At 37.9% G+C, this 22850-nt stretch overlaps 1 protein-coding gene across 2 annotated transcripts in view; it reads left to right on the top strand.

Annotated features, from left to right (window-relative positions):
* Nucleotides 1-18256, top strand: part of TDRD9 (tudor domain containing 9) — a 73049-nt gene extending 54793 nt beyond the window's left edge. For both annotated transcript variants that reach the window (XM_051769475.1, XM_051769474.1), the window contains exons 22-36: nt 55-162; nt 1923-2023; nt 2631-2804; nt 4077-4185; nt 5527-5739; nt 6958-7047; nt 8977-9237; nt 9709-9858; nt 10907-10977; nt 11369-11478; nt 11636-11732; nt 12385-12523; nt 13646-13755; nt 16138-16210; nt 17440-18256. In XM_051769475.1, coding sequence (XP_051625435.1) covers nt 55-162; nt 1923-2023; nt 2631-2804; nt 4077-4185; nt 5527-5739; nt 6958-7047; nt 8977-9237; nt 9709-9858; nt 10907-10977; nt 11369-11478; nt 11636-11732; nt 12385-12523; nt 13646-13755; nt 16138-16210; nt 17440-17535 — 1902 coding nt within the window. In that variant the 3' untranslated portion in view covers nt 17536-18256. The remainder of the gene's footprint in view (nt 1-54; nt 163-1922; nt 2024-2630; nt 2805-4076; nt 4186-5526; nt 5740-6957; nt 7048-8976; nt 9238-9708; nt 9859-10906; nt 10978-11368; nt 11479-11635; nt 11733-12384; nt 12524-13645; nt 13756-16137; nt 16211-17439) is intronic.
* The last annotated feature ends 4594 nt before the right edge of the window (nt 18257-22850 follow it).

Genomic DNA, 22850 nt, shown 5'->3' with positions numbered 1-22850 from the left:
TTCAGGAAACTGAATACAATGTGCTGCGTTTTACAAAATATTTTCTCATTACAGGTTGTAATAGCTGGTGCTTTCTATCCCAACTACTTTACTTTTGGAGAATGTAATGAAAAAAGTGCTGCGAAAGAGCTCGCTGGCAAAGATCCAAAAACCACTGTAATGGTATGTTAAGAAGGTGAATGACTTAATTAAGAATTAAGTAATAGGAATACATAGTGTTTGGGTGGTATATTCAAGTTCTGTTCTGTGTTGGGCAAGGACAGAAATAATTATCTACTCTAATCCTTGCTTGGTAAACTCTCTTCCCTCCCATCTCCCTTTTAATACAATAAACATTATGTGGGTGGACAATTTTAGAAGAATTGCTGAGAACTGCCTCTATGCATTTGATTGTTTACCTGTGCAAGACTAGCAACTTCCATCAAACTAATAAAATATTTGGAAAAATACAACAGCACTCTCAAGGGTACTTTTCAGTGAGTACTTACATAATGTGTTTTTGCAACTTCAGTGTTACTTTTTTTGTAACCTGCTTGATAGTGCATGGCATACATGCTTGTTGCTTTAAGGTTACTCACGTATTGCACTGAACTTTCTTTTTATCTTCAAAAATTACTTTTCATCTGATTACATAAGTGCAAGTTTAAAATGTCTGTTTATTTTGCAAAATGGTGCACACTCTAAACTAGGAAAGTGTTTGGTGTGTCTGAACTAGTAAAATAACCATGACCTATGCTTAAAGAAAGCAAACCTACAAACCAGGGAGCCTCAAAGAATAGAATTCTGTTGGCACAAGAGAAAATAGATAAAAAGGTAAGAGAGAAACTCAGAAAATCTTATTGAAAAGTGATTTTTTTTTTTTTTGCACTTCACTGCTTACCTAAGAAGAGGGGCTGGTTCTATACTGAAGGAGATGCTGGCATGGCAACATGCCTGCACAAACATATTTATGTATGCTTTTGAAGTTTTTACCATATTATTTAAGGATATTGAAGCAAAATATCAGATTAGAGTCAATCTTGTAGAATAAAGACAAGTCTTGCCACAGCAGCATTGATTAAGATTAAACTGGCAGATTTAAGGAGCTACTTACTTTTAATATATTTAACTCTACATCTACTCGTACATCAACTGCTTGTTACCTTGAAGAAGGAAGAAGTAGCTGCTGTGTCTTTATCAAGGTAAATGATCATCTTGGGCACAAATGCTGCAAGTTGCTCAAGCTCATAATCTGAGAGACTCTTGTAGCTGTATGCTGCTCCTAATGGTGTGTGCTGAAATTAAAAAAGAATTACTCTTCCCACTCTCTGGTCTCTCTAAATCGTCTTGCCTTGAGGCAGTTTCTGCAGTCTAACCTAGACCATGTTTTTGACTAGCAGCTGATTTTAGTTATGTCACTCCAAGGCATAGGAAGATTCTCTAAAAATAACCTGGTCTTTTCTGTCTAAGGCTGTAACAGCCAAAGAAAAGAATAGACAGTTGCATAGCCCCTGAAAAATAGTTCGAAGTCTAATTAGGATTTCATGATTATGTATTAATTCAGGATCTCCTATGAGAGATTATTAATTAAGAGAAAGTTAGCTTTTCTGTTACAAGCAAAGCCAGGGATACAAGAGAGCTTTTTGGAAAAAATATCAAGTTAAGATATATAATTACAAATTAATCTGCTTCATTTATAGTTAGACAAAGAAAACATTTATCTACTGTTTTGAAGCAGTAGGGCATCACTAGCAGCAAAACTATGCTTTTCATTGTCTTTTGACATTTTTATATGTACTGTAGCGTTTTTGGAATTTTTGGGGGTTTAGATTGTATATCATTATTACAATGTCAAGTTAAGGAGAAAGCTGACTATTTAGGTGAACTTTAAAATGCATTAAAACAATTGAGTGTATCCAAATTTAACTTTTTTTTCTTAACAGCTAAGGAATATTCCTCCTTATGGATATCTGTACCATAAACAGTTGCAGTCACAGCTTAGACAGTGTGGGCAAGTAAAATCTATTGCCTATAACGGATCAAAGTAAGTGTGAAGTGCTTTTAAGTATTCTGTCTTTCTCATGTTCTCAGTTACAAATCCAGTAATCAGTTTCCTTGTCAATGATATACTGACAAAATTAGTTTTTCTTCTCTCTTTGGAATCAGAAACTTATTTATAGTGTATTGGCTAGAGTTAAAAAGGTGGTTTTGAAGTATGATGTACCTTGGTTGGAATAACATTAGGTAAACTATCTGAAGTAGAGCCTTCTGTTTTGTCTCTTCTGTTCTCTTATGGTGGACCTTAACTGCAACTAATGTCTGTATTTATTTCTAACTTTTATACTCAATTTAGCTCATTTGTACAGTCTGATGGCTTTTTTTAGCTAATCATCAGACTGACTTTGGCTGATAACTGCCTGAAGTTGAGTTCATGTAGCCCTTCTTATTCCTTTTCCAATCTTCAGTTATTTTCTTATTCACATATATTTTGACATCCTTTCTATTCATATTAAATACGCTCATTAAATTTGGCATGTGCTTCTAAGAAAGTTTTCTTATATTCATCAGGATAATTAAAGTTTGTTTGCTGTTGGGGTTTTTTGTCTGTTTTTTGTTTGGTTTGGGGTTTTTTTTGGGGTGTGTGTGAACAGGGCTCTTGTGGAGTTCTCCCGCAATCCAAAGGAGGCCTTTAAGGTTCTACCCGAAGTGTACCTGGCAATCAAGATGTTAAAACTGAAGATTCCTTTTGAGCTGGATGTTCATCATCCAGATGATATCAGAAAACAATTGCAAGGTGTGGCAGCTGCAAGTTTGGAATCTTTGAGGTAATTGTATTCTGTATGGAAAATGTGTTTCCTTGCAGTGAAATGAGGTTTGCTGGATTCAGTGGAAATTTCCTTGGAAGCATCACCAAAGAAGACATGCTAGGTTCAAAAAGCAGATGTAAACTTTGTCTAAGCACAGTGTTTTTGCAGGACTAGAAATAATGTGATTGTCTTAAATATTTTGGTGTAGTTAAAGGTGTTTTACTGTTGAAGAGAACTCCACATATACAGTCTTCTTTTTTTCCCCAAGATTCTACTCCATTTGCCTTTGGCATATGGAAGTGTGGGTGTACACACTGCTCATGCCAGAGGCAACAGGGGAATTGCTATAACCAAAATAATTGAGGAGTGGCATTTGGGGACAGAAAAGAAAGGGAGGGAGATGGACTATGACAACAGAAACTGTGGGGAAACCTACCAACATAAGGTGTAACAACATAATAGAAAATACTGCTGAGGAATGCAATCTAGTGAGTCTCTATGGTCCACACCTGCTTTTGCTAGGAAAATCTGACACGTGGGTTTCCTGGTTACTTGTATGACCTGAAGCTCAGAATCACAGCATATAGTAACCTGATAAAATGCTAATCTGCCTAGCTCCTGATTGGGTGGCAGCCACTTTAGTATTTTAAAACAAGAAATCTAAAATAGGAGGGCAGGAATGAACTGGTGAGGTTAAAGTACGGGTAAATATTTCACATCCAGTTGATTGTACTTAGTTTTTAATAAAGCATTGTAGCAGTTTCACTGTGCCCAAAAGAGCACTTAAAATCTTTGTGAAGATTAATTGTTGAGAAAGTCAAGTCTCCTAGGCTGAAAGACTGAATTTTAGAGTTCTTAATGTTTGCGAAGTAAAAGGAATATTTTTTATATATATAAATTCATATATAAAAATTTGCTGAATTTATCTTTGTGTTGTTGTGTACTCTGTTTTAAAAAAATAAGCTTAGAAGGCATGCCATAGCAAAAAGTCTCACTGTTTAACCTTAATTCTTTGTATTTTTAATCAGTTGATGGCACAATTGTGTCCTGGTATGTATCTTTCTGTGTTTGGTTATAATGCAATTCAGACAGTTAACTCAGTAGTAATTTGGTTCTGTGTGGTCATTTTACGTTCTAATTGAATTCATGTGTTCCTAAATAAAAGTCATTAAGTACATAAATGTGCCCCAGGGACACTTTGAGAAGCAAATGAAAGTGAAAAAAAATTGATTCCTTGAGTTTTCTCTTGTGAGTGAAGCATTTAGCATCTTTATTCCATACATTTTTTAGAGTAAATGTAGACTGTCAGAAGCAGACAGTGGAGCCTGTGGAAATCTCATTTGGTGCTTTAGAAATGTCAATGATCCCAAGTCGTTTTCTGTGCATCAAGATAACGGAGGTAGGAATGTTCTACATCTGAAGTAGGTCATAGCTAACAATTAGTACCTAGATAGCTTAGTAGAGATTAATATCTGATAAGCTTAAATCAAAAAAATGGGTACTGATAATGTTTTTAGCAGGAAGTATCTGTCAGAAGCGCGGAGAATATTCTTGGTCTAATTTTTAGTAGTTCTTTGTTAAACAGTACTCACATGTTTGCACTTGACAGAATTTGTGGGATTTGCTGGCAGTAAATGTTAGCTGGAAGTAGGAATAAATGTGAAGCGGATTAATGGAAAAGAGGTAAAATACTTGTGTAAACTACAGAAATGAGAATTAGTAGGTATTTAGGCCATTTACCTGGTTATTATTACCTGCCAGTTTTCTTCAGAAACTGTACATATGACAAATGAGATGAATTAATGGTAGTATATGCTTATTTGGAAAAATATGCATAAAAGTGTATTGGAGAAAATTATGTGTATATATATACTTCTGAAATCTGAAGATGAGAATTTTTAAATGTTGTGTTAACTATCATCTTCTAGAGTTGAGTAACAGCAATATATATTCTGCCAAAATAGAAATAATAATAAAAACCCCCTGAGGAAGGGAAAGTGATAGGATGAAGTAGTAAAACAGCTCTTGATGGTATTGGCATGTTTTGCAAGTTCAGAAAAGAATATTTTCCTCCTTTTATTCAGCTAAGTCTCTTGGTTAAAAAATGTTAATGAATTTGATCAGACCCATTGCAGTCACTTAGCTTGTGCTACTTCTGTTTCAATGTGTCAGCTTTAATGACTGTAAATAAAAATTGGTTTTTATCACAAGCATTTGATATAAGATCTGAAACAGTTCTATGCATTCAGTAAGCCATTTGAAAAGATGACTTAATCAGTTTTATTTAAATAGGTGTATGTTCTTACCAGTTTCCTAAAGTATGGCTAATCATAACAGTAACAATGCTGATTTGCTGATAGATGTAGCTAACTGGTATTCTGTCACTAATAAGAAAAGTGCACCAAATCTGTATGCATCTGTCTAATCAACTGTTGGCCTTGATTTTCCTGGATGTTAATTTGGTTTAGAAAAATGGAAGCAGTCTTTGATTAATTTTCTGGTTTTTAGTAATGCTTATATGAATCTGTTCAGATGAAAAGTTTATTGCAGTAGCACAGAAAATAAACATTTTCAGATAACATCTAATTATGAGACAAATGCTTCACTGCATTATTGCAGTATGTGAACTGTGTGTGTCAGGAATAGGAGTGCTTTGATGTATTTTGTTCAGATGAATGTTGTATTTGATGTAAAAGTATAAAATAATATGAACTCTGATTTTGTCTAACTTTACTTTCAGATAGTAGAAGTTGGACACTTCTGGGGTTACAGGATAGATGAAAAAAACAGGACTGTACTCGAGGCTCTAACTGCTGAAATCAACTATCAGAACCTGATGGATTTATCAGTGCCTCCACGTCCAGATTTGCTTTGTCTGGCACCATTCGCTTACCTGGAAAACAGAGGATACTACAGAGCTTGTGTTCTGTATGTTCATGGAGATTTTGCTGAGGTAATATGCTATGTCATATTAAGTTGATAGGATGTAACTGGGTTAACAATCCTGGAGCTTTGCCTTTCTTTATTTTTTTTACAAATCACTGGCTAGAGTAGATTAATTATGTTTTTTTCCAGAACATGAGATTTTGTAGTATTAAATTGAGACGCTCTAGTTGGATACAGTAAAGGGTCTTGTGTGCTGAAGCAAAGCAAAACAAAATAAAGACTAAAACCTCCAGTAAATCTGAAAACATGGCAAGGAATGCTTGGATACAGTCGCTCATTGCTGGCAGGAGCCCCATTACTTCCTTGTCATAAATATAGTGAGAGCCATCTGAAAATAAGTTTCTTGCCTCCATTGTATTGGCGATTTTTAGTCATTCATGGCAAATTCATCTAAGCTTGTTCTGCCAGTGTTTCTTGCCCTTGTTGGCATCTCTTCTTTTCTTCCTCTCCCTTCTAGTTACTTGTCTCATTTTCGTCCTGCGCTCCCTTTTGTTAATTGAAGCAAGCTGCACTCTTTCTCATCTCACATACTGTATTGATTCTCCTGGTCTCCATCTCACTCCTCAACTTTGTTTTGACCTCAGTGTCACAGTTCAAGATTGATACTAATTTTTCAGGCTAATACTTTTCAGCAAAGGACAATTTTTCTCAGTTTTGTATGATTGACCTCTGCACAGCCAGTTCCTCCTTTGAGTTTCTTTTATTTCTTAACCTATCTGGGTGTCACCACTTGAGTTAATACTGAATATTGCTATCTGGTTAGTCATGGAAAGCTAGTGAATAATAGTGCTCATCACTTTCTGTTTTGAATTTTTAAACAGTCACTGGATACATGTTCACATTAGCTTATCTAAAAGCAGTATTTAGGTAGTAAATTAGGTAGGTATCACTCACTGTTAAGAAGTAAGGTTACATAGCTTTAATTGTGGGGAGAAAATTTAGAACCTTTAAGAGAAATTTGCCTTTTCTAGATTTAGTGGATTATTTGTATCAGAAGTGGATGTTTTAGCCAAGGGATCAGATAACAGGCATGATAAATTTTGACCTTTTCTTTTTGACATGACTTCATTTGCATGTTTTTCCAGACTTTGAATTTGCTTCCATGTCACTTGATAAGATTGTGTTGTATTGTAATTATTAAACTCAAGTTGTGGCTTTTCTTGTCACTAAAATAGCACTTTTAATGTTGTGGAACCTTTCCAGATACTCTTCATTCTTCTTCCAGGTTTTTTTTGTGGATTATGGCAATAGATCAGAAGTGCCTTTAAATAAATTAAAAGAGATTCCAAGCTGTCTTCAAGAGATTCCTTTCCAGGTAGGGGTGGTGCTTTTTGCTGCTGCTTACTAGATATTTTAGTGTCTGGCCTGGCAAACAGGAGTGTGCTTCAAAACAGAGAATGCTTTTCAGAATAATAATTAAATAATACATATTTTGCTGATGCAAGTACCTACAAATCACCTTCGCTGATAGTTAGGTGTTTTCCACAGATGTATATTCATGGAGTAGGAATTGTGTATAACTGAACTACGTTGTATTTAATTGAACTACGTTGTATTTAATGTCAGTCCAGCCTTATGTTTTCAGGGGCCCTTCCTAGAGGGGGAAAAAAGGAAAAAAAATTGGGAAATTAAAAAATAAAACCCTGAACTTTCTGCCTGACTGGATGTATATAGCATTTGGTATTCATTTTTTTAAATTGAATGTTTGAAACTAGTCCTGTTTCTATGGGGACAGCAAAGTGGGATGTGTCTTCCACCTGTAATCACAGGAACAGTGGAAGGAGAGAGCTGCCATTTGCTGTTGTTTGTTTGCTGTGAGTCAGTTCTATGAGAAGTAGAACTTCTCCCTGGTAGGAGAATGTTATTCTGGATCCTCACACAGTGCTCAGGAGTAACAGGCTGAGCAGTAGATCAGCTTTGCTTTAGTTTAAAGAACACCTGAGCAAATGTCAGTACTTTATACAGCCCAGAGAGGAGAAACTGTCAATGGCTGGCTTAATCTATAGATCTCTGCTTAAACCCAGCTGCTCCTACTGCAGGTGAGTGGCAGCACAGTATCTCTGCTCGTCTGCATGGCACAAGTCTGTTGTGGCAAGTACCTTGTGTACAGTTACTGGGCAGAGTGTTTTTGCTCCATCAGATCTCCTGCTCTGCTACATTACCAGACAAATACATAGGGGGACACCTCTTTTAAATTTTGCAAAGCTAGAGGTCTGTGGTTTTGCTCTGTGCCGCTTTACTATTCTTTGAACTGCTGGCTTTACTTGGACCTTTTCAGGCAGAAGTCTCTTCATGATTAAATATATTACAGATCAAGTGACCTGTAACACAAGTGTGAGGGATTTTGTAGCTAGTTTTTCAGAATAATAATTCTCTTGAGCTGTATTTACAAATAAATAGACTTCAACTGAAATTCAGCTTTTCAGTGCTCCTCGAGATATTTTTAAGCTAATAGAAATAGGTGTATTGTATTAACTGTATTCTCTGAAGCATGTGTTGATGAAAATGAGAAGTGGACCAGCAGAAATATGATTTTATTTTATTGATCTCTTTTTAGGATTAGATCTTGACAGGGTTAATTTTCTTCAGTTTTCTTTTATAATTGATGTAAAAAAATAAGTAGAAATAATTTTCACAAGAAGCATCCTTTTTTTTGTATTTTCTACACTTGTATTAAACGGAAATGTATTTCTGCTTCAGGCCTAATCTTTTAATCACTAGTTTTAAAGACTGGCTAGAAAAAAAATAGGTTTCTGTTGTAAATTCATTCAAAGACATAATTACAGATAGTTATTGTGGAAAGGGGTTAAATGAGAAATTAATTACTCTTACCTGCCAGGGACAGAAGACCTGCAGTGGTCTTGCCAAGTTTTCTCTTACCTTAGTTGAAAACAACTGTGGACTGTGAAGTTTTTTTTCCGGAGAAGACATCTCTGTGCTCCTAAGATTTCAATGTGAATAGTGAATTAATACCAAATTATCCTTTATGCACTGTTTGCTCTTATTCCTTAGCAACTACATACTGTATTGAAGGGATATGAGATGTCATGTGCAGCTGTGTTGTCAGTGATGGAATAGGAATAATGCCAGTAGCTTTACAGCAGTCCTAGGAATTAACATAAGCTGCCGCAATAATTATGAAATAATTTACAGTTATTAATTCAGACGGTTTGGGGAGGAAATGAGATACTTTCCTGCTGATTCCCTACTCAGGCAAGTGTTGCCTTCAATGTTTTTGCTCCAGGCTTTAGAGTTCAAGATATGCAAGATGCGCCCGTCCGCCAGATCGATCGTGTGTGGGGAACGGTGGAGTTACAGCGCCAGCCAGAGATTTGCCTCGCTGGTCGATGGCTGCAGTCTGCTGGTGCACGTGTATTCAGCCGTGCACGGGGTCCTGCACGTGGATGTTTTCCGCTACTCCCGGTGCAGAGACCTGGTGAACATTCGAGACGTGCTTATTGAGGAACGTTATGCCGAACTAGCAGAAGAATCGTACGAATCGCAAGTACGTGTTGACTGAGCTGCTTCTGCTTTTCTTACTCTGATTTATTTCGGTTCAGGCTGCCTGAAGTCCTGAGAAGCTGAGCTGAAGCACTGACTAGTGGCTTGGGAGTAGGCAAGGTTAATACTTGAGTACGACAGTGTATTTCTATGTGTGTGCATAGTGGATATTGAGCTGTTGGCCAAAAGTATTGCTGTTTTGACACCCTTTTTGGAAGAGATATTTCCCAGGAAGTTATTTCATCAATTCAACTGCTCCACTGTTACTTGAAATTATGAGAAACTGTTTTATAGTTTTATAGCTGTTTTATAGTTTTAACTGTCTTCCATTTTTATGTTTTGCATAATCTGAAAGGTCATTGGAAAATCGGTTTTTGTATTTGTATGAGAATATTTCTTTGTGTAGGACCTGTTTTGTAAATTTTTTAAAGACATAATTGTTTTAAAGTTTTAACACTCTTCCACTATTGTGTAGCAAAGCCACAATTTGCTCAAGGAGTTACTTTTGGATGAAGTAAAGAAAGAAAAGCAAGTGCCTGTATCTTCAAGACAGGAAGAAAAGCATCTCATTGGAAGATTGTTAAACTGTTTTTCTGACAATAAGTCTGATGCGCCAACCCACAAGGTAACTTGGGTGGTGGTTTTGTCCTGTCATTACATGACCCTGCTTCTCACACTGTTAGAATGGAGGTGAGGACTGACAGTACCTGAAACAACCAATTGGTGCCTCTCATAGGGCATCCTACTTTCTGTTGGTAGAAAGCCATAGTGTGACCACCATTTCACTGCTGCAGCTTTTAACAGAGTTTTGAAGTATAGTCTTAGAATTAAGTTAGCCAGCTCTTCTAACACATTCTAAGGCAGCACTTTGAACCAGTGCAGAACAGACATAAAAGTAAAAAACTGAACACAGTGTTTCCATAGGTAGTCTTCTTTACATAAGCTATAGCAAAAAGCAAGTTTACAATCCTATTGATTTTTCAGAAAATTTAAACATGGTTTTTACTATACATAGTGTTTCATTCTTCCTCAGCTAGTGATAGGTAGGCAGCTGGGATAAGTGATGCAGCGAATTCTCCAGCAACTGATAGTAATGAAACTGTGGATACTTTTCCTCTGCCAGTTCCAAACTCAGAATTCGTTCTTACATGTTTTCAGATGTCAAATCACTGCTAAGTTGGAATGTAAAACATGAGAATGTTTCTCCTGTTCTGCATTCTGATTACAAGTTACATTCTGATTCTTTCTCTGTTTCAGACCTGACAAAATTTCAGTCTTTCAAGAACCTAATCATGCTCCGTTTACCCACAGGAGTAGTCCTGTTTAACGACTCACTTTGATAAAGTGAGGTATTTTCAAGATTAAAGGCCTGCTCATGTAAACAAAACCAACCTGATTTTAAGTGATCTATGAAGTCTGAACTTGTGTCTAAACCAGAGGAAAGTAATGAATTTCCAGCACCTGTGAAAATAGATTATTTTTATTTAGATGCCTCAACAAGCAAAGTTTGCTTTAGATGACTACAATGGAAATGCTGTTTATCAGTTTATCACCTCACTGTTGCTCAGTACATGCTGAAATGCATTTTGGCTTTCATTTAAAAAGAATTTTGATTTGGAGAGATCCAGGTACTGGCTAACTAGAATGTTATTTTTCTCTCCCCTTTTTTGAAGGTAACAGTTTCGGGCCCGTTCAGTCCTTATGAGCTGAAATGCTACAGTCTGACTAGGGTATCCCGGTTCAGGTATGAGAAGACTTTTAGTGTGAAGTATAATCATATTCTTAGATGTTATTTTCAATAAATAGGCAAAACCCATCCTAATTATTCTTACAGATTTTTACTGAATTTTTATTCATTGAAAAGACTGAAGTAGTCAGGCCTGAAGTGCATTAATATGCATACTATGGTTATTTTAAAATCTTAAGAATAGTTTTATCAAAGGTGCATTATTGTCTTACAGAGAGATTTATTAACTATCTTATACATCTGCTAAATGGCATTCAAGTAACCTAAATAACCAGTAACAACTATTTTGAGTTTGCATTGTGACTTTGAAATCACTTTCATTTATATGTTTGTATGGATTTTAGTGTGGGTTTTTTAATGTTGAAAATATTTATTATTTCTTCTCCAGAAATATTTTCATATGTAAGGAGAGCATAAACTCCATTGTTGTCCATGATACTGCAGAAGATCCCTTTCAACAGTTGCTGGTTGCTGCTGATATATCAGTAAATGCAGCTGGTAATGCCTTATAAAAATGTGTGGTTGGTTTCTCTAGACTTCTGGTTTTATGAGTAGTTCTGTTACTAAATATGTCACTTTAGTTCAGTGTTACATCTTTTTTAGGTTTCATTTTCGTTAGATGCTCCTTTTAATTTTTTTTTTCTTTTGGTGTCAGGATCTACTCTGTTTTTAGGGGAAACATCTTTGATGCCTCCTATTCCTGGCCTGCTTGCACTCCTCAGTATGCTGTTTGCTCCAGCAATAGAACTCAGGTATTTGTGCATTTTAAAAAGTGGTTGTTCTTTATTTTTAGGACCCTCAGAAATTTTTGACAGACTTTTTTTTTTCCCTCTGCTTTCAGCATTTTTATCTATTCTCATCCTGGTATTTTTTATGAGTTTTAGTATAGTATGTAGCTAAAATAATTTGTTCATGTATGTATGAATTGGTGCTGCAGATTCTATCCTCGTGATAAGGCAGTACAGTTCCTGACAGTTGTGCTGGATGGCTAGGAAAATGGAATGTAGAACTGGCTGTTTTAAACCTACATGAGGAAAGGAACTTCAGTAACTTTTTGTAAAAGCTGAGTTCTGGCAGTTGCATTGCTGTTGTTTTTTCTTTAAAATCTGGTATTTGTAGATTGTAATTTCAACACAGTGAAGCTAGTGCTCCTTAATTTTGCTTATGTATGATTTTTTTAGAAGTTTTATGAGTATATGTTTACATAACCAGAACTTTCGTTTTGTTTCATCACTCGATTTTAAAAAAACAGTATGACTGAGTGTGAATACATCTCAGTTGTTTTAGCATCTTTAAAACACATCTTGCTTGGCATGGCTTAAGACAAGTTCATTTAAGTCTGTCTTCATATGAGTTTAGTTTCTTCATCTCCAGGTGAGACTGTTTTCTTTCTTTTTCATGCAGGGTTGATAAAACTGGAAAGTATTTTACTGGTGTTCTGTGTGGTTTGGGTTGGAGTCGGACTTCTGGGGCTCCACTGCTTCCAGAAAATGATATGGCCCTGACATTTGATGTGCAATTTGGAGTGGAAGACATAATAGAGGTAAAACTTGCATAAGAATTTTCGCCACAGTAGGAATTCAGTAGAAGTCAGTGCATCAGAACTTGTTAACTCTCAGAATTAACAGAAAAACTTGTTTGGACCTGTTAGTTTGGGAGGGTTGTTGTTTGATTTGTTTGTTTGGGTTTTTCTTTGGTTTTGTTTGTTTGGATTTTTTTAATGTACTGCCTGTTTATAATCTTGGATTCTTATAAGGAGAGACAGTTGCCCCCTCCCTACACTTTAAACAAATAAAATGTTACGGAATTTTATACACTTTCCAAAACAAAAGCATCAATTTTGCACTAACCAGATGTCAATACTTGTTAGTCTTGTTCGTAGGATTATTATGGCTTTTACTGACAAGCCTGGCATTGCTGCTTTGCAGGCTTCAGTTTGATTTTACAGCTCTGATAAGTCATCTGTATCGAGCTGCTTCTCTCAGAGCAGATCAGCCAAACAAATGATAAAGCCCCCGCGTTCCTCATTACAGCCTTTTGCATCTCACAGAGTGAGATCTGTCAGAGGGAAACACGTACATAAAACATGCTGTGAAGGACAGTGACATGGGCCTTAGCCAGTGAAGGACCTCACATGCCCTGGTCAGGTCTGTGTACAGAGCAGGTATGTGAGGTGGTGACCAGTGGTTTCTAGAGGTTTTTTAAGGACACAGTGGACATGCTGGTGCACACACCTGTGAGCTGTTGTTTGCTGAAAGCACTGACTTGGTGTGATGTCTGCATTCATGGTGCTTTATCCAGACTGGTAACACTAAGCTGTTGTTTGTGTGAAAATTAAGGAGAGATAGAGAATATTCTTAAAACTTTTACAGGAGGAATTCCGTGATGGAAAAAGTCCAGGTAAGTGGTAGCCTCTGTAGTTTATGGCACATCTCAGTAACCTTGAAGATTGTGATATCAAGTGGCTGAACTAGTAACATCTTTGACCAGCAGAGATGCAACTGCAGGAAGAAATGTTTCTAAAGCTTCAGATGTTTTTGCTTACGCAAATAATATTCTAGTTGAAGTTGGATGGTGTGGGTGCCACGACCACCTTCATGACAGTGTAATACAATACAAACCTAGTGCTGGTTTTGGGTTATACTCTGTCACTGATGTTTTACAGATAAACAACTTAAGGACATCCATTAATAAGCTGCTCTGTGAACGTGCAGTATATTCTGGACAAGAGCAAATGATACAGCTGCAGGAAAATATTCGTCAGAAGCTTCTATGGTAATAATTTTGTAGAAATAAGATCTGTTTGCAGTCTCAGCAAAAACAGCATGAATGATTGCTTGAAGCATAGCTCAGATGAGGCTTTGGAAAAATAATGTATGCTCTCATTTAATGATGCATTTCATTTACTTTGTTTATTTATAAAGCAGTATACTAAACAACATTAGACTTCTTGTGGAAGCACTGGTTCTTCAGGGAAGCCCGATCACTTAAGAGTCATAAAACCTAGACTGTAAAACCTGTTCTGCAGGATACCAGTTCTTATGTATCTTTTTTTTTGCACCAAGGACAAAGCTAATGAAGTCCTATGGCATAAGAGTGCAGAAAGATTTAAAATCTTTCTCCCTGTATATTAAATTTGGGTCGTGTGTGCTGCCTTTCCTCCCTCAGCAGACCTGTGAAGGATGGATGTTGGCCAAGTTAACTGGAAGACCCAGGCTAATTTAGGAACTGAAATAAAGCTACCTGCCCTTTTTCCCAGCAAGCCCCCCTGCTTCTTGTAACTCAGGCAGTGGTTCTGAAAAGACCATTGTGAGGCAGTGCAGCCAACCTTGAGAATTTTTTCAGCTTGTAGTTTAGAGGAAGTAGTGCAAAAAAGTATCCCTGTAACAGCTCCTTCCTATGTCTGCCACTGCTGAGCATAGTGTGAAAAATGTTCCCTTGTTTGTACACACAGTGTGCATTTTAGTGCTGTCTGTATCAGCAGGAGCATTTTCTCATCCTGACCTGGCTCTCTACTAAACCTGTGTTAAGAAGAGCTGTGGTTCAGACATGAATTAAGAGTTATGTTATGGACTCTAGTATTAGCCTCATCTCTAGGAAATATGAGCTTTTTTGCCAGTAGAGCTTTTCTAAAGTAACTGTATGATGCTAGAGTGAGGCAGTTCCTCATGTTGATAAAGATCAGAAGCTTTTAAACTTAGCTGCTCTTACCCAGGGTTATCAAAATTATTATCAAAGCAGCTGTTTATGCTGATTTTTTTTCAAGTGTTTCTTGGTTTTGAATGTGCCCGCTCAGTTGATTTTTTTTTTCTTTCTTATATGTGAAAAAAACTCATTACATTGCCTTAACTTAAAAGCAAGCACCCATACTTCCTATTTCCAAAACTCAAAGTTCAGGTGTATTGCATGATAAATTAACAAGTGCAGGGTCAGCCTTATCTTTTGAGGCACTGGAAATGAAATTAAAAGAGCATAAACAATAGAGAAGTCAAGGAATGTGGGTAGGCAGAAAGAAGCAAAGCCACAAACCCTCTGCTGGAGGTGACGGTGACGGGAACAGCTCGTGCTCGGTCATCAACACTTACCTGCAAAATTCAAGGCACTAAAATGTCACTGCTATTTCTTTGGACATGTGAATACTTGCTGCTGTTCTGGCACCTATTTGGGACTGATTGTTCAGACATCTCCAGCCATCTGGGAGGGGAAGGGGCAGCCTGTGCAGCTCCTTGGTTCAGGTCCTCAGCATTGACCTGTTCCCCAGCTCAGTCAGCACCAACTGCCTGACTTGGTCATTCTCATCAGCCACCTGGGCTTTTTTTCTTCAGGATTTTATACCTTTCTGTGGTAGCCTTTTCTCTCTTGGAACTTTTATGCTTTTACTCGTTGTCTTCCAATGATCCTACAGCTATTTTTTTTATTTAAAATTTTATTTTGTTTTTATATGTTTATATTTGAAGGAATAAACAGTCTGATTATTGCAATGATTTCTTCTTTTCCCTTGTGTAAAATCTTTCTTGGTTTTGAATATTTTTTCCCCAGTTATACTTTTTTAAAAAACTAACATAAGAGTACATAGGTAGAAATTTAGCCTGAACAGTCTTTCATAACTTTTTTTTTCATTTTTCAAAAGCTAATTGTATTTACAACATGTCACTACTACTTAAGACTAAAATCAGTGTTTGAAAAACACATCTAGACAGAATTAATTAATGTCTGCTACTATTGTACTTTGCACAGCTTGAGGAAATAACTGGAGCAGACAGACAATCTATAGTAATTGAGTTGTCATGCAAAATAAAATACCCTAAAACTAGCTGTATTATACATTCCAGTGAGTAAGCATACATGAAACTTACAGAATAAATCACAGTTGCAAATTCTAGTACTTTGTAATAAAAAAACCTCATTATATTCTTTAGAAGAAATACATTCTGATACAGATTTTCACAGAGACATTAAGTGTATTTTGACTTTTACACTAGAGGGCGAAGTACAGAGAAGTGAACAAATCAGACTAGATTAACAAGGAAATTTAAGATTCCCTTCAGCACAGACACCTTGTAAATACCTGGTCATATCTAGTATAAAAAAATCCTTTGTCTTCATAATTAATCAAATACAAGTGTGTTACTTAAGGCCATTTCTATGTAATTTCAGTTTAATCTGCAAATCAAGACCTCGAGATAAAATTGTTCCTACGTGGTGTGAGAACCCATATGCATGGAATCAGGTAAGGGTGTAAAGATACTTTTTTAAACTTCTTTTTTCTTGAGGAGTTAAGAGTGTTAAAAGGAAGAATTTCCTTTGGAAGGATGTCTTCTTTTTGATTCTTGAACTTGAAAATACTGAAAGCACTGTAGAGTCACATTTAAGCACTTTTGTGTATGCATCAGTCTCTATTGATACACTCTTTTTGTAGAGTCTGTTTATTAGTTGAGTGGTTTGGGTTTTAATTTTGTGTATGTAAATACTTAATCTTTTCAAGCAGAACTCTCTATGGGTTTTAAGTTTAGAGAGATTGTAAAGGCAACTTTACATTTGCTGGAAGTTAAAATGTTCTTTTTTTCTATTCATCAGCCATAGCTAAATTTTCCTTGTATAGAATTTGTCTGAATGCAGTGCATTTTAGTTTTGTTTTGAGATGCTGTGCTTTGAGGTGGCTTTTCCTTTCTAGGTGGAGAGAAATGTGGCTTGTTTTAGAACAGATGTGGTGGGATCAGGCAGGAGGCCAGTTTTCTAGAGACCCAGCAGAGTTTCATAAAGCTGAAAACTCTACTAGCTTCCTACTCTGTTAGAAATTTTACCTTTCTTTCTGTGAGGGCCTCTTCAGGCCACTAGATCTCCTGAAGAAAAAGTGCAGTTTCTTAATTAAAAGCAGGTGAGGAATTGCTGAGTGCAGGAGTAAGTGCTACACACACCCTCCCTGTGCCTCTCCCACCCTGAGGGGGGTATAAAGGAGGGGTTAGGGTCCCTCCCTCTGAAAAGAGGGGCAGAGAAGGAGCACCAAGGGCACTTGTTTATAGAAGGCATTTTTTTAGAGTGTATTGTAATATACTGCCTTAGGCCTAAGTGTTTCTATTTTCATATTTCAAATTCAGTTATCCTTGGAATTATGAAGATAATCTCCTATTCACTTTTACTGGTGTTCAGTTTTTATAAGAAGCTAATGTACAGGCCTTGGATCAGGATTTTCCCCACTGCATTTGAAGAATCTCAGGACAGCTTTTTTATATCATCACATAAAATACCACCTGTAATGCTTTGGAATTGATTTTGGAGTAGTATTCTGGGCAAACCATGAAATACAGCACTGGCTCTTTTGTTGCAATGTGTGGCATGGAACTGGAATTCCTGTATGATTTGAAACTCAAAACTGTTCAAGACTTTTTTTAAACTGTGTTATATGGGAAAAACTTACTAGAAATGCATTCTGACTTTCATCTTGCTTCTTTTGGTTAGGTGGATTCTCAGCGTATTGTTGACAAGTCTGAAAAGCAGCGTGAAAGAGGAAATAGTGTTTATCAGCTCCACAAGCTTGTTTTGTTGAATGATTAAGTATTCCTAGAAGTCTTTCAGAGGATGAGGTATTACAACTAGTCTAAAAATGAATTCTGTCTTGGATGCATGTTTTGCAAGACTGTTCCTTAAGATTAGTGTAAGTGTACTGAAATACGGTTTGGAATGTGTTCGTGTGTTTTTGAAAAAGTTAAGGTTTGCTGGCTTAGAGTGGACGAGTTTATTCATAAAACAAACTGATGTAAAGCAGGATGAAACTTCAGTAATACTTCTGAGCAGGTTTATTGCAAGGTAATGAAAGATGAAGCAAATCTAGGTTTAGTTGTTCATTTTATGTCTAAAAGCTCATAAGTCAAGAGGCATGACTTTTTTTTTCCCCTTTAAGTGCAAGTTGCATTTTCCTGTTTTCTTTGTCATTAGTTTTTCAAAAATACGTGCAACAAAGGGGTTTGGGGTTTTCCCTAACCAAAAACTGGAAGTCAGAGGAAACTGATGATCTAGATTATGTTCTGAGGCAAACTACAACTTGATATATAATTTTTTCATTAGTTTTTTATACAGCAAAACATAACCTGATTTATTTTCCTGTATGGAAGAAGAATGCTTTCGAATTACTGATTCTTGGCACCTTGTTTCATTCTTTCTTCTTATTCTTACCTGCGAGATCTTTAGTCCTAAAAATGAGGTCAGTGGTTTCAGAATAAAATGCAGAAGTGAAATAAAATGTTTTTGTCTCTTCTGTTGTGCGGTCATGCTTAATAAAAGCTAAATTTAGTTATTAATGGTTTGTGATTGCATTCATTAAATACAAGAATCCAAAAACAGTATATGGAAAAGTATTCATCTTCACTGTTTGAAGGTCATATAATATCCAGTCATCCTCTTAAGGACAGGAAGAATCAGTGGTCACCATAAAGAAGTGGCAGATTTGGGGAAAATAAGGGGATGCTTAAACTAAGAAATTATTTTAAGTTGTACTTAAACAGAGGGGTGACTGTATAACAGGCAATTTTAGTGGTTTATTAGAGCATTACTCCCTTAGACCCATTTTACTGATCCTTGGGAATTATAAACAGAATACTTAGTGAGACAGGTCTAAACAGAAAAACTGTATCTCAGCTGGCTTAGACAAGAGGATTTCTCAGCAGAGTGTCGTACACCAATGAAGTGTTGCACCTTTGGGGACAAATGAAACAGGCAGGATTTCAAATCATTGCTTTACCTATTAAGGATAGGAGTTTCTGCTGGAAAAGGAAACTTGGCATTAAAAAAAGGCATGATATAAATAATGGAACTTATTTCACATAAGCAACACTGAGAATTTTTAAATTTTTTTAGTTTTAAACTCTTATTACTTCGGTGTGTGGGTCTGTCCCGTGTGCATGTGCTGCCACCAGGTGGGGGCTGCTGTGCTGCTTATCCCTCTAATGGTTCCTGTCATCACACAGCTGAAAGGTTTCCTTATGGTGAGAGGAGTGGATAATGCCAACTCCCCTCCCAGTGCAGTAACCCATAACCTGCCCTTGCTCAGTTGAGAAATGAAAATTCTGTATTGAGAACTCAGAGGAGCTCCCAATTTTGTCCTGGGTACATAAAGCACCTGCAGATGTGACACGTGACAGAACACCCTTGAAGGAAACAGAACATCTTAGCATCTCCCAGCCAGGCTGAATTTATTGCCTGAGGAATATATAATAATAATAATATTTAAAGAGCAGCTGTTGTATTTCATGGTTTGATTCACGTTTCAACAGCACTGCAGAGTCACTTAAAAAAGTTTAAGGTAAGCAGCTTCAGGATTTTCCCCTCCAGTTGCACAAGAGAAAGAAGCATTGTAAAATAGTAGTGTCTGTATGGCTACAGACATGATCCCAGTCAGCTTTGTGCCTTTTGGGGGCTCCTTCCCTAAGAAAAAGGGCCATGACTGCTTGTCAGGATTCCTTTTATCTCCAGATGTGCACCAACATCGAGCAGAGTGAGATTTCACCACAATTTATTAGTGATGATCCACATTTATGTACTTCATCATTGAGCCCAATGTATCTAGAAATATCTATCAAGAAATATTTGAATCTATAAGTGGTCAGATTAATGCTCTTATTGAATTGATAGGTGCTTCTGGAGGCTGAAACAATGTGCAATGACTATTATTCATAATTCCCCTCACAGCTACAATGAAATCTGATAGCAGTTTTAAATCAAAAGGAGGTTTTTTGCCATTGCATGTAATTAATTTTGGAATTCACTGCCACAGGCTGTGCTAGAAACCAAATATATAAATAAATGAGTTGGAACTCAGAGAAGGCAGATTCTTCAATAACTGTTAAAATTGAGAAACTTGGACTGCTTACCCTCCTGAATTCCAGAAACAGAGAAAATATACTGAAAGAATACCTATTTTTATCCAGTTTGCAGTATCTGGTTCACCTAATATCATCAGAATGACCTCTTCTACTCTTAAAATTCTGATGTATTTCACTAGCATTTATGAAGGCAATGGACTCTCCATACCTGCTGATGACCTTAGGCCTGCTTTAAAGAATTCACCAGGTCATTGTCTACAAAACTGGACAGGAGAAGCAGCAACAGGAGCAAGCTGGAAGAAGACCTATTCCCTCTTTTCCTCTGCCTGCTGCTGGTAGAATAATTCTGCTTTAAACAAGATGAATCATGCAGACAGATCAAGATGGAAGAGAATCATGTATACCTGGGAGGGGACTTTGGGAGCTGGAATGGTTTTGGTTGTGCAGTGGGTAGATGGTGGCAGAAGATAATGTTTGAACAGGGAAGAGTGGTAAAGACAGGGAAATGATGAAGAACAAAGAAAGCAGTAAGAATGTGTCACTCTCCTCCTGAGCTGGTGGTTGAAAAAGGGGAAGGGCAGAGGAGGGTCAGGTTGGGCAGACACTGCCCATGTAAGCTAAGCTTGAAAGCTCTGCTTAGGGCCTTCTGCATCTTTAAGGGCCACCCAGAAAGCATTTTGGAAGAGGCTGGTAGGGGAGCTGGGGAACAGAAGTGGATCTGTTCTGGGTCCCAGGAGACTGTTCCAAGGCAGGTGCTGCCTGGAACGCCCAGACTCCTTCTGAGCTCCAGCCTCTGTCTTGCCTTCTCTTCAAAGTGCAAGGGACCTACAACCCTGTGCCCGTGAGCTGTGGCAGCTGACACCCCGAGTGCCCAGAGGTAGCCAGAAGATGAGGGAAATTGCACCTCTGGTTTTTACATTTCTTGAGTCTTGATATTGCTGGAGAGCACTTGCTCTCTTCTTTCAGTGGAATCATATTGTTCTGATGAACAGCCCTGCACAGGGAAAGGGAAAAGGATGTAAGCACAGTTTGGAGATTCACAGTTTCTTCCCCAAAAGGTGTGTTTGTAGGGACAAGGGTTGTTTGAATGAACCCAACAGATTCCAGCTGAGGCTCTGCCCACCGGCACAATGGCACTGTGCTCTCTGCAGGGAGTGTGAGTGGGGAAGTTAAGGTGGGTGTGGATGTCAGTGCAAAGTCATCTATTTCCAGAGAAAACAGGACTGTCCTTTTTCAGCTGTACAGGATTCATGGAGGGGCAGGTGAGTGCCTGTATGTCCTGCAGAACTGTTGATCTTTCCTAGTGCAGTGGTGCTGCTGTAGGAACCTGAGCTACCTATTCCTAATGCTTGACTGTGGGTTTTACAGGAACTTTTCTTTGTAGAGCAGACAAAGGGAGAGTTGACAGTTACCAGGAAAAGGAAGGCTGGAAATGGAATTTGAATAATGAAGGGATGGAGGCTTTGCCCTGGGGTGACTTTAGGGAGCACAGTGAGCACAGTCAGAACAGGCTCAGCTTAACCCTGGGTCAGGTGTCTCAGGTTTCTTTACACTGACCACCTCCTCCTGCATCGTTCTGATGTGCCCAGAATGAGAACTGGGTGAGACAAAGGGCTGTTCAGTCACACAGATGATGGTCTGAGTGAACAGAATTGCCTTGGAGAAAGTATAGCATATCTGCAATTTGCTAACTAAAGAGGAGACTTTTTCTCTAAAACTGACATTTATGGAGAGTTTGTGTAATCTTGGGAAAGAAAAATCCTGTTGTGTGCAGTCAATAGTGAGATTTTTCAGCCCCCTTCTGTTAGTTCATTGAACTAGAAGTAGGTAGCTGTCACAGAGATGCAGATGGGGGAAGGGGAGCATCTGTGGATAAATTTAGAACTGTAGCTCTGGAGATAACCTGGGCTGGTCCTTGAAACTGGTTTACTACATAAGTTTTAAATTGAAGAATGTATTCTTATGGCTCCATTCCCTTGTATTTTTCACTCAGAAACAGCCTGGCATGCTGAGGATTTGTGCATCTGCCACACTCCTTACAACAGATTAAATTTTGATGCCAGTCTGCATATAAATGCCAGAAAAAGGCCAAATGAATTAGGATAAATTACAGAATCATGGTTTAAACCAGGATACAGGTGTTGGTGTAGACTGTGACAGGAGTTACACCCATCTTGGAAAACCATTAGCACATTTTTCAAGAGCCAGAATAACAGGGAGGTTTGCAGTGGTTTTGTCTACCTTAGCCTGTAAAAAGGGATAGAAGTGAACAGAAAAAACAAGTAAAAAGCTCCACCATCAAGGTGTAGTTTGATGTGGAGTTTCCTTTCTGTGAAAGAACCTGGAAAAAAGCAGATGAAACTCCAAAGTGGTTAATAAGTGAAAGAAACCTGAGGCAAAGAGGATATATATGAGGAAATAGAAAGGTATATATTAATCCTCCAAAGGAGTGTTGAGGGAAGAGGCAACCTCTGAGCTTACCTGGTGAGTCTGTAGGAAGTTAGACTGCTCTTTTCTCAGTCACGGAGCGCAGCCACATGGGTAGGTGTTTCTGTCATCACTGTCTGATGCTCCTATATTTAGCTTTCACTCAAGCTCCAGGCATGTCTGTCTAGTCTGGTAAAAGCTGTAACTTCAATATCCTGGGGAAACAGACAGTATGGTGGTTGCTCCCTCTGCTGAGGGAGCTCTTTCATCCTGCAGGACAAGGACAGCACCTTCCCAGAGGTCCTCCCTTTACAGGATGAGAGTCATCCCCTTGGTGGCTTCACATCCCCGTGATAAGGAAGTCCTGCCAGCTGTTTCTTGGCACAGGGATGAGCTCTTGGCTGTTTCTTGAGCCAGTGGGGTACCCTGGGGCCTTTTCCAAGGGGGCAGAGAGCTGAGCTTGGGTGCTGGTGCTCAGTGAGGGGGTACTGGTGCTCACTGCAGTGCTTGCCATCAGACTGGTGAGCAGGGCAGGAGTGAGCTGTGCACACCACATGCCCCCCTGATGATTTATGGCCTCCATTCCTTCACCCAAACAAGTCCTTCCAGTGGGTCACCATGGGG

Source organism: Manacus candei, unplaced genomic scaffold, assembly GCF_025592945.1.
Source record: "Manacus candei isolate 608988 ecotype Guabito, Panama unplaced genomic scaffold, ASM2559294v1 h1tg000109l, whole genome shotgun sequence".
NCBI lineage: Eukaryota > Metazoa > Chordata > Aves > Passeriformes > Pipridae > Manacus > Manacus candei.
The sequence above is the reverse complement of the archived record's forward strand: the minus strand, read 5'-3'. Positions and strand labels throughout refer to the sequence as shown.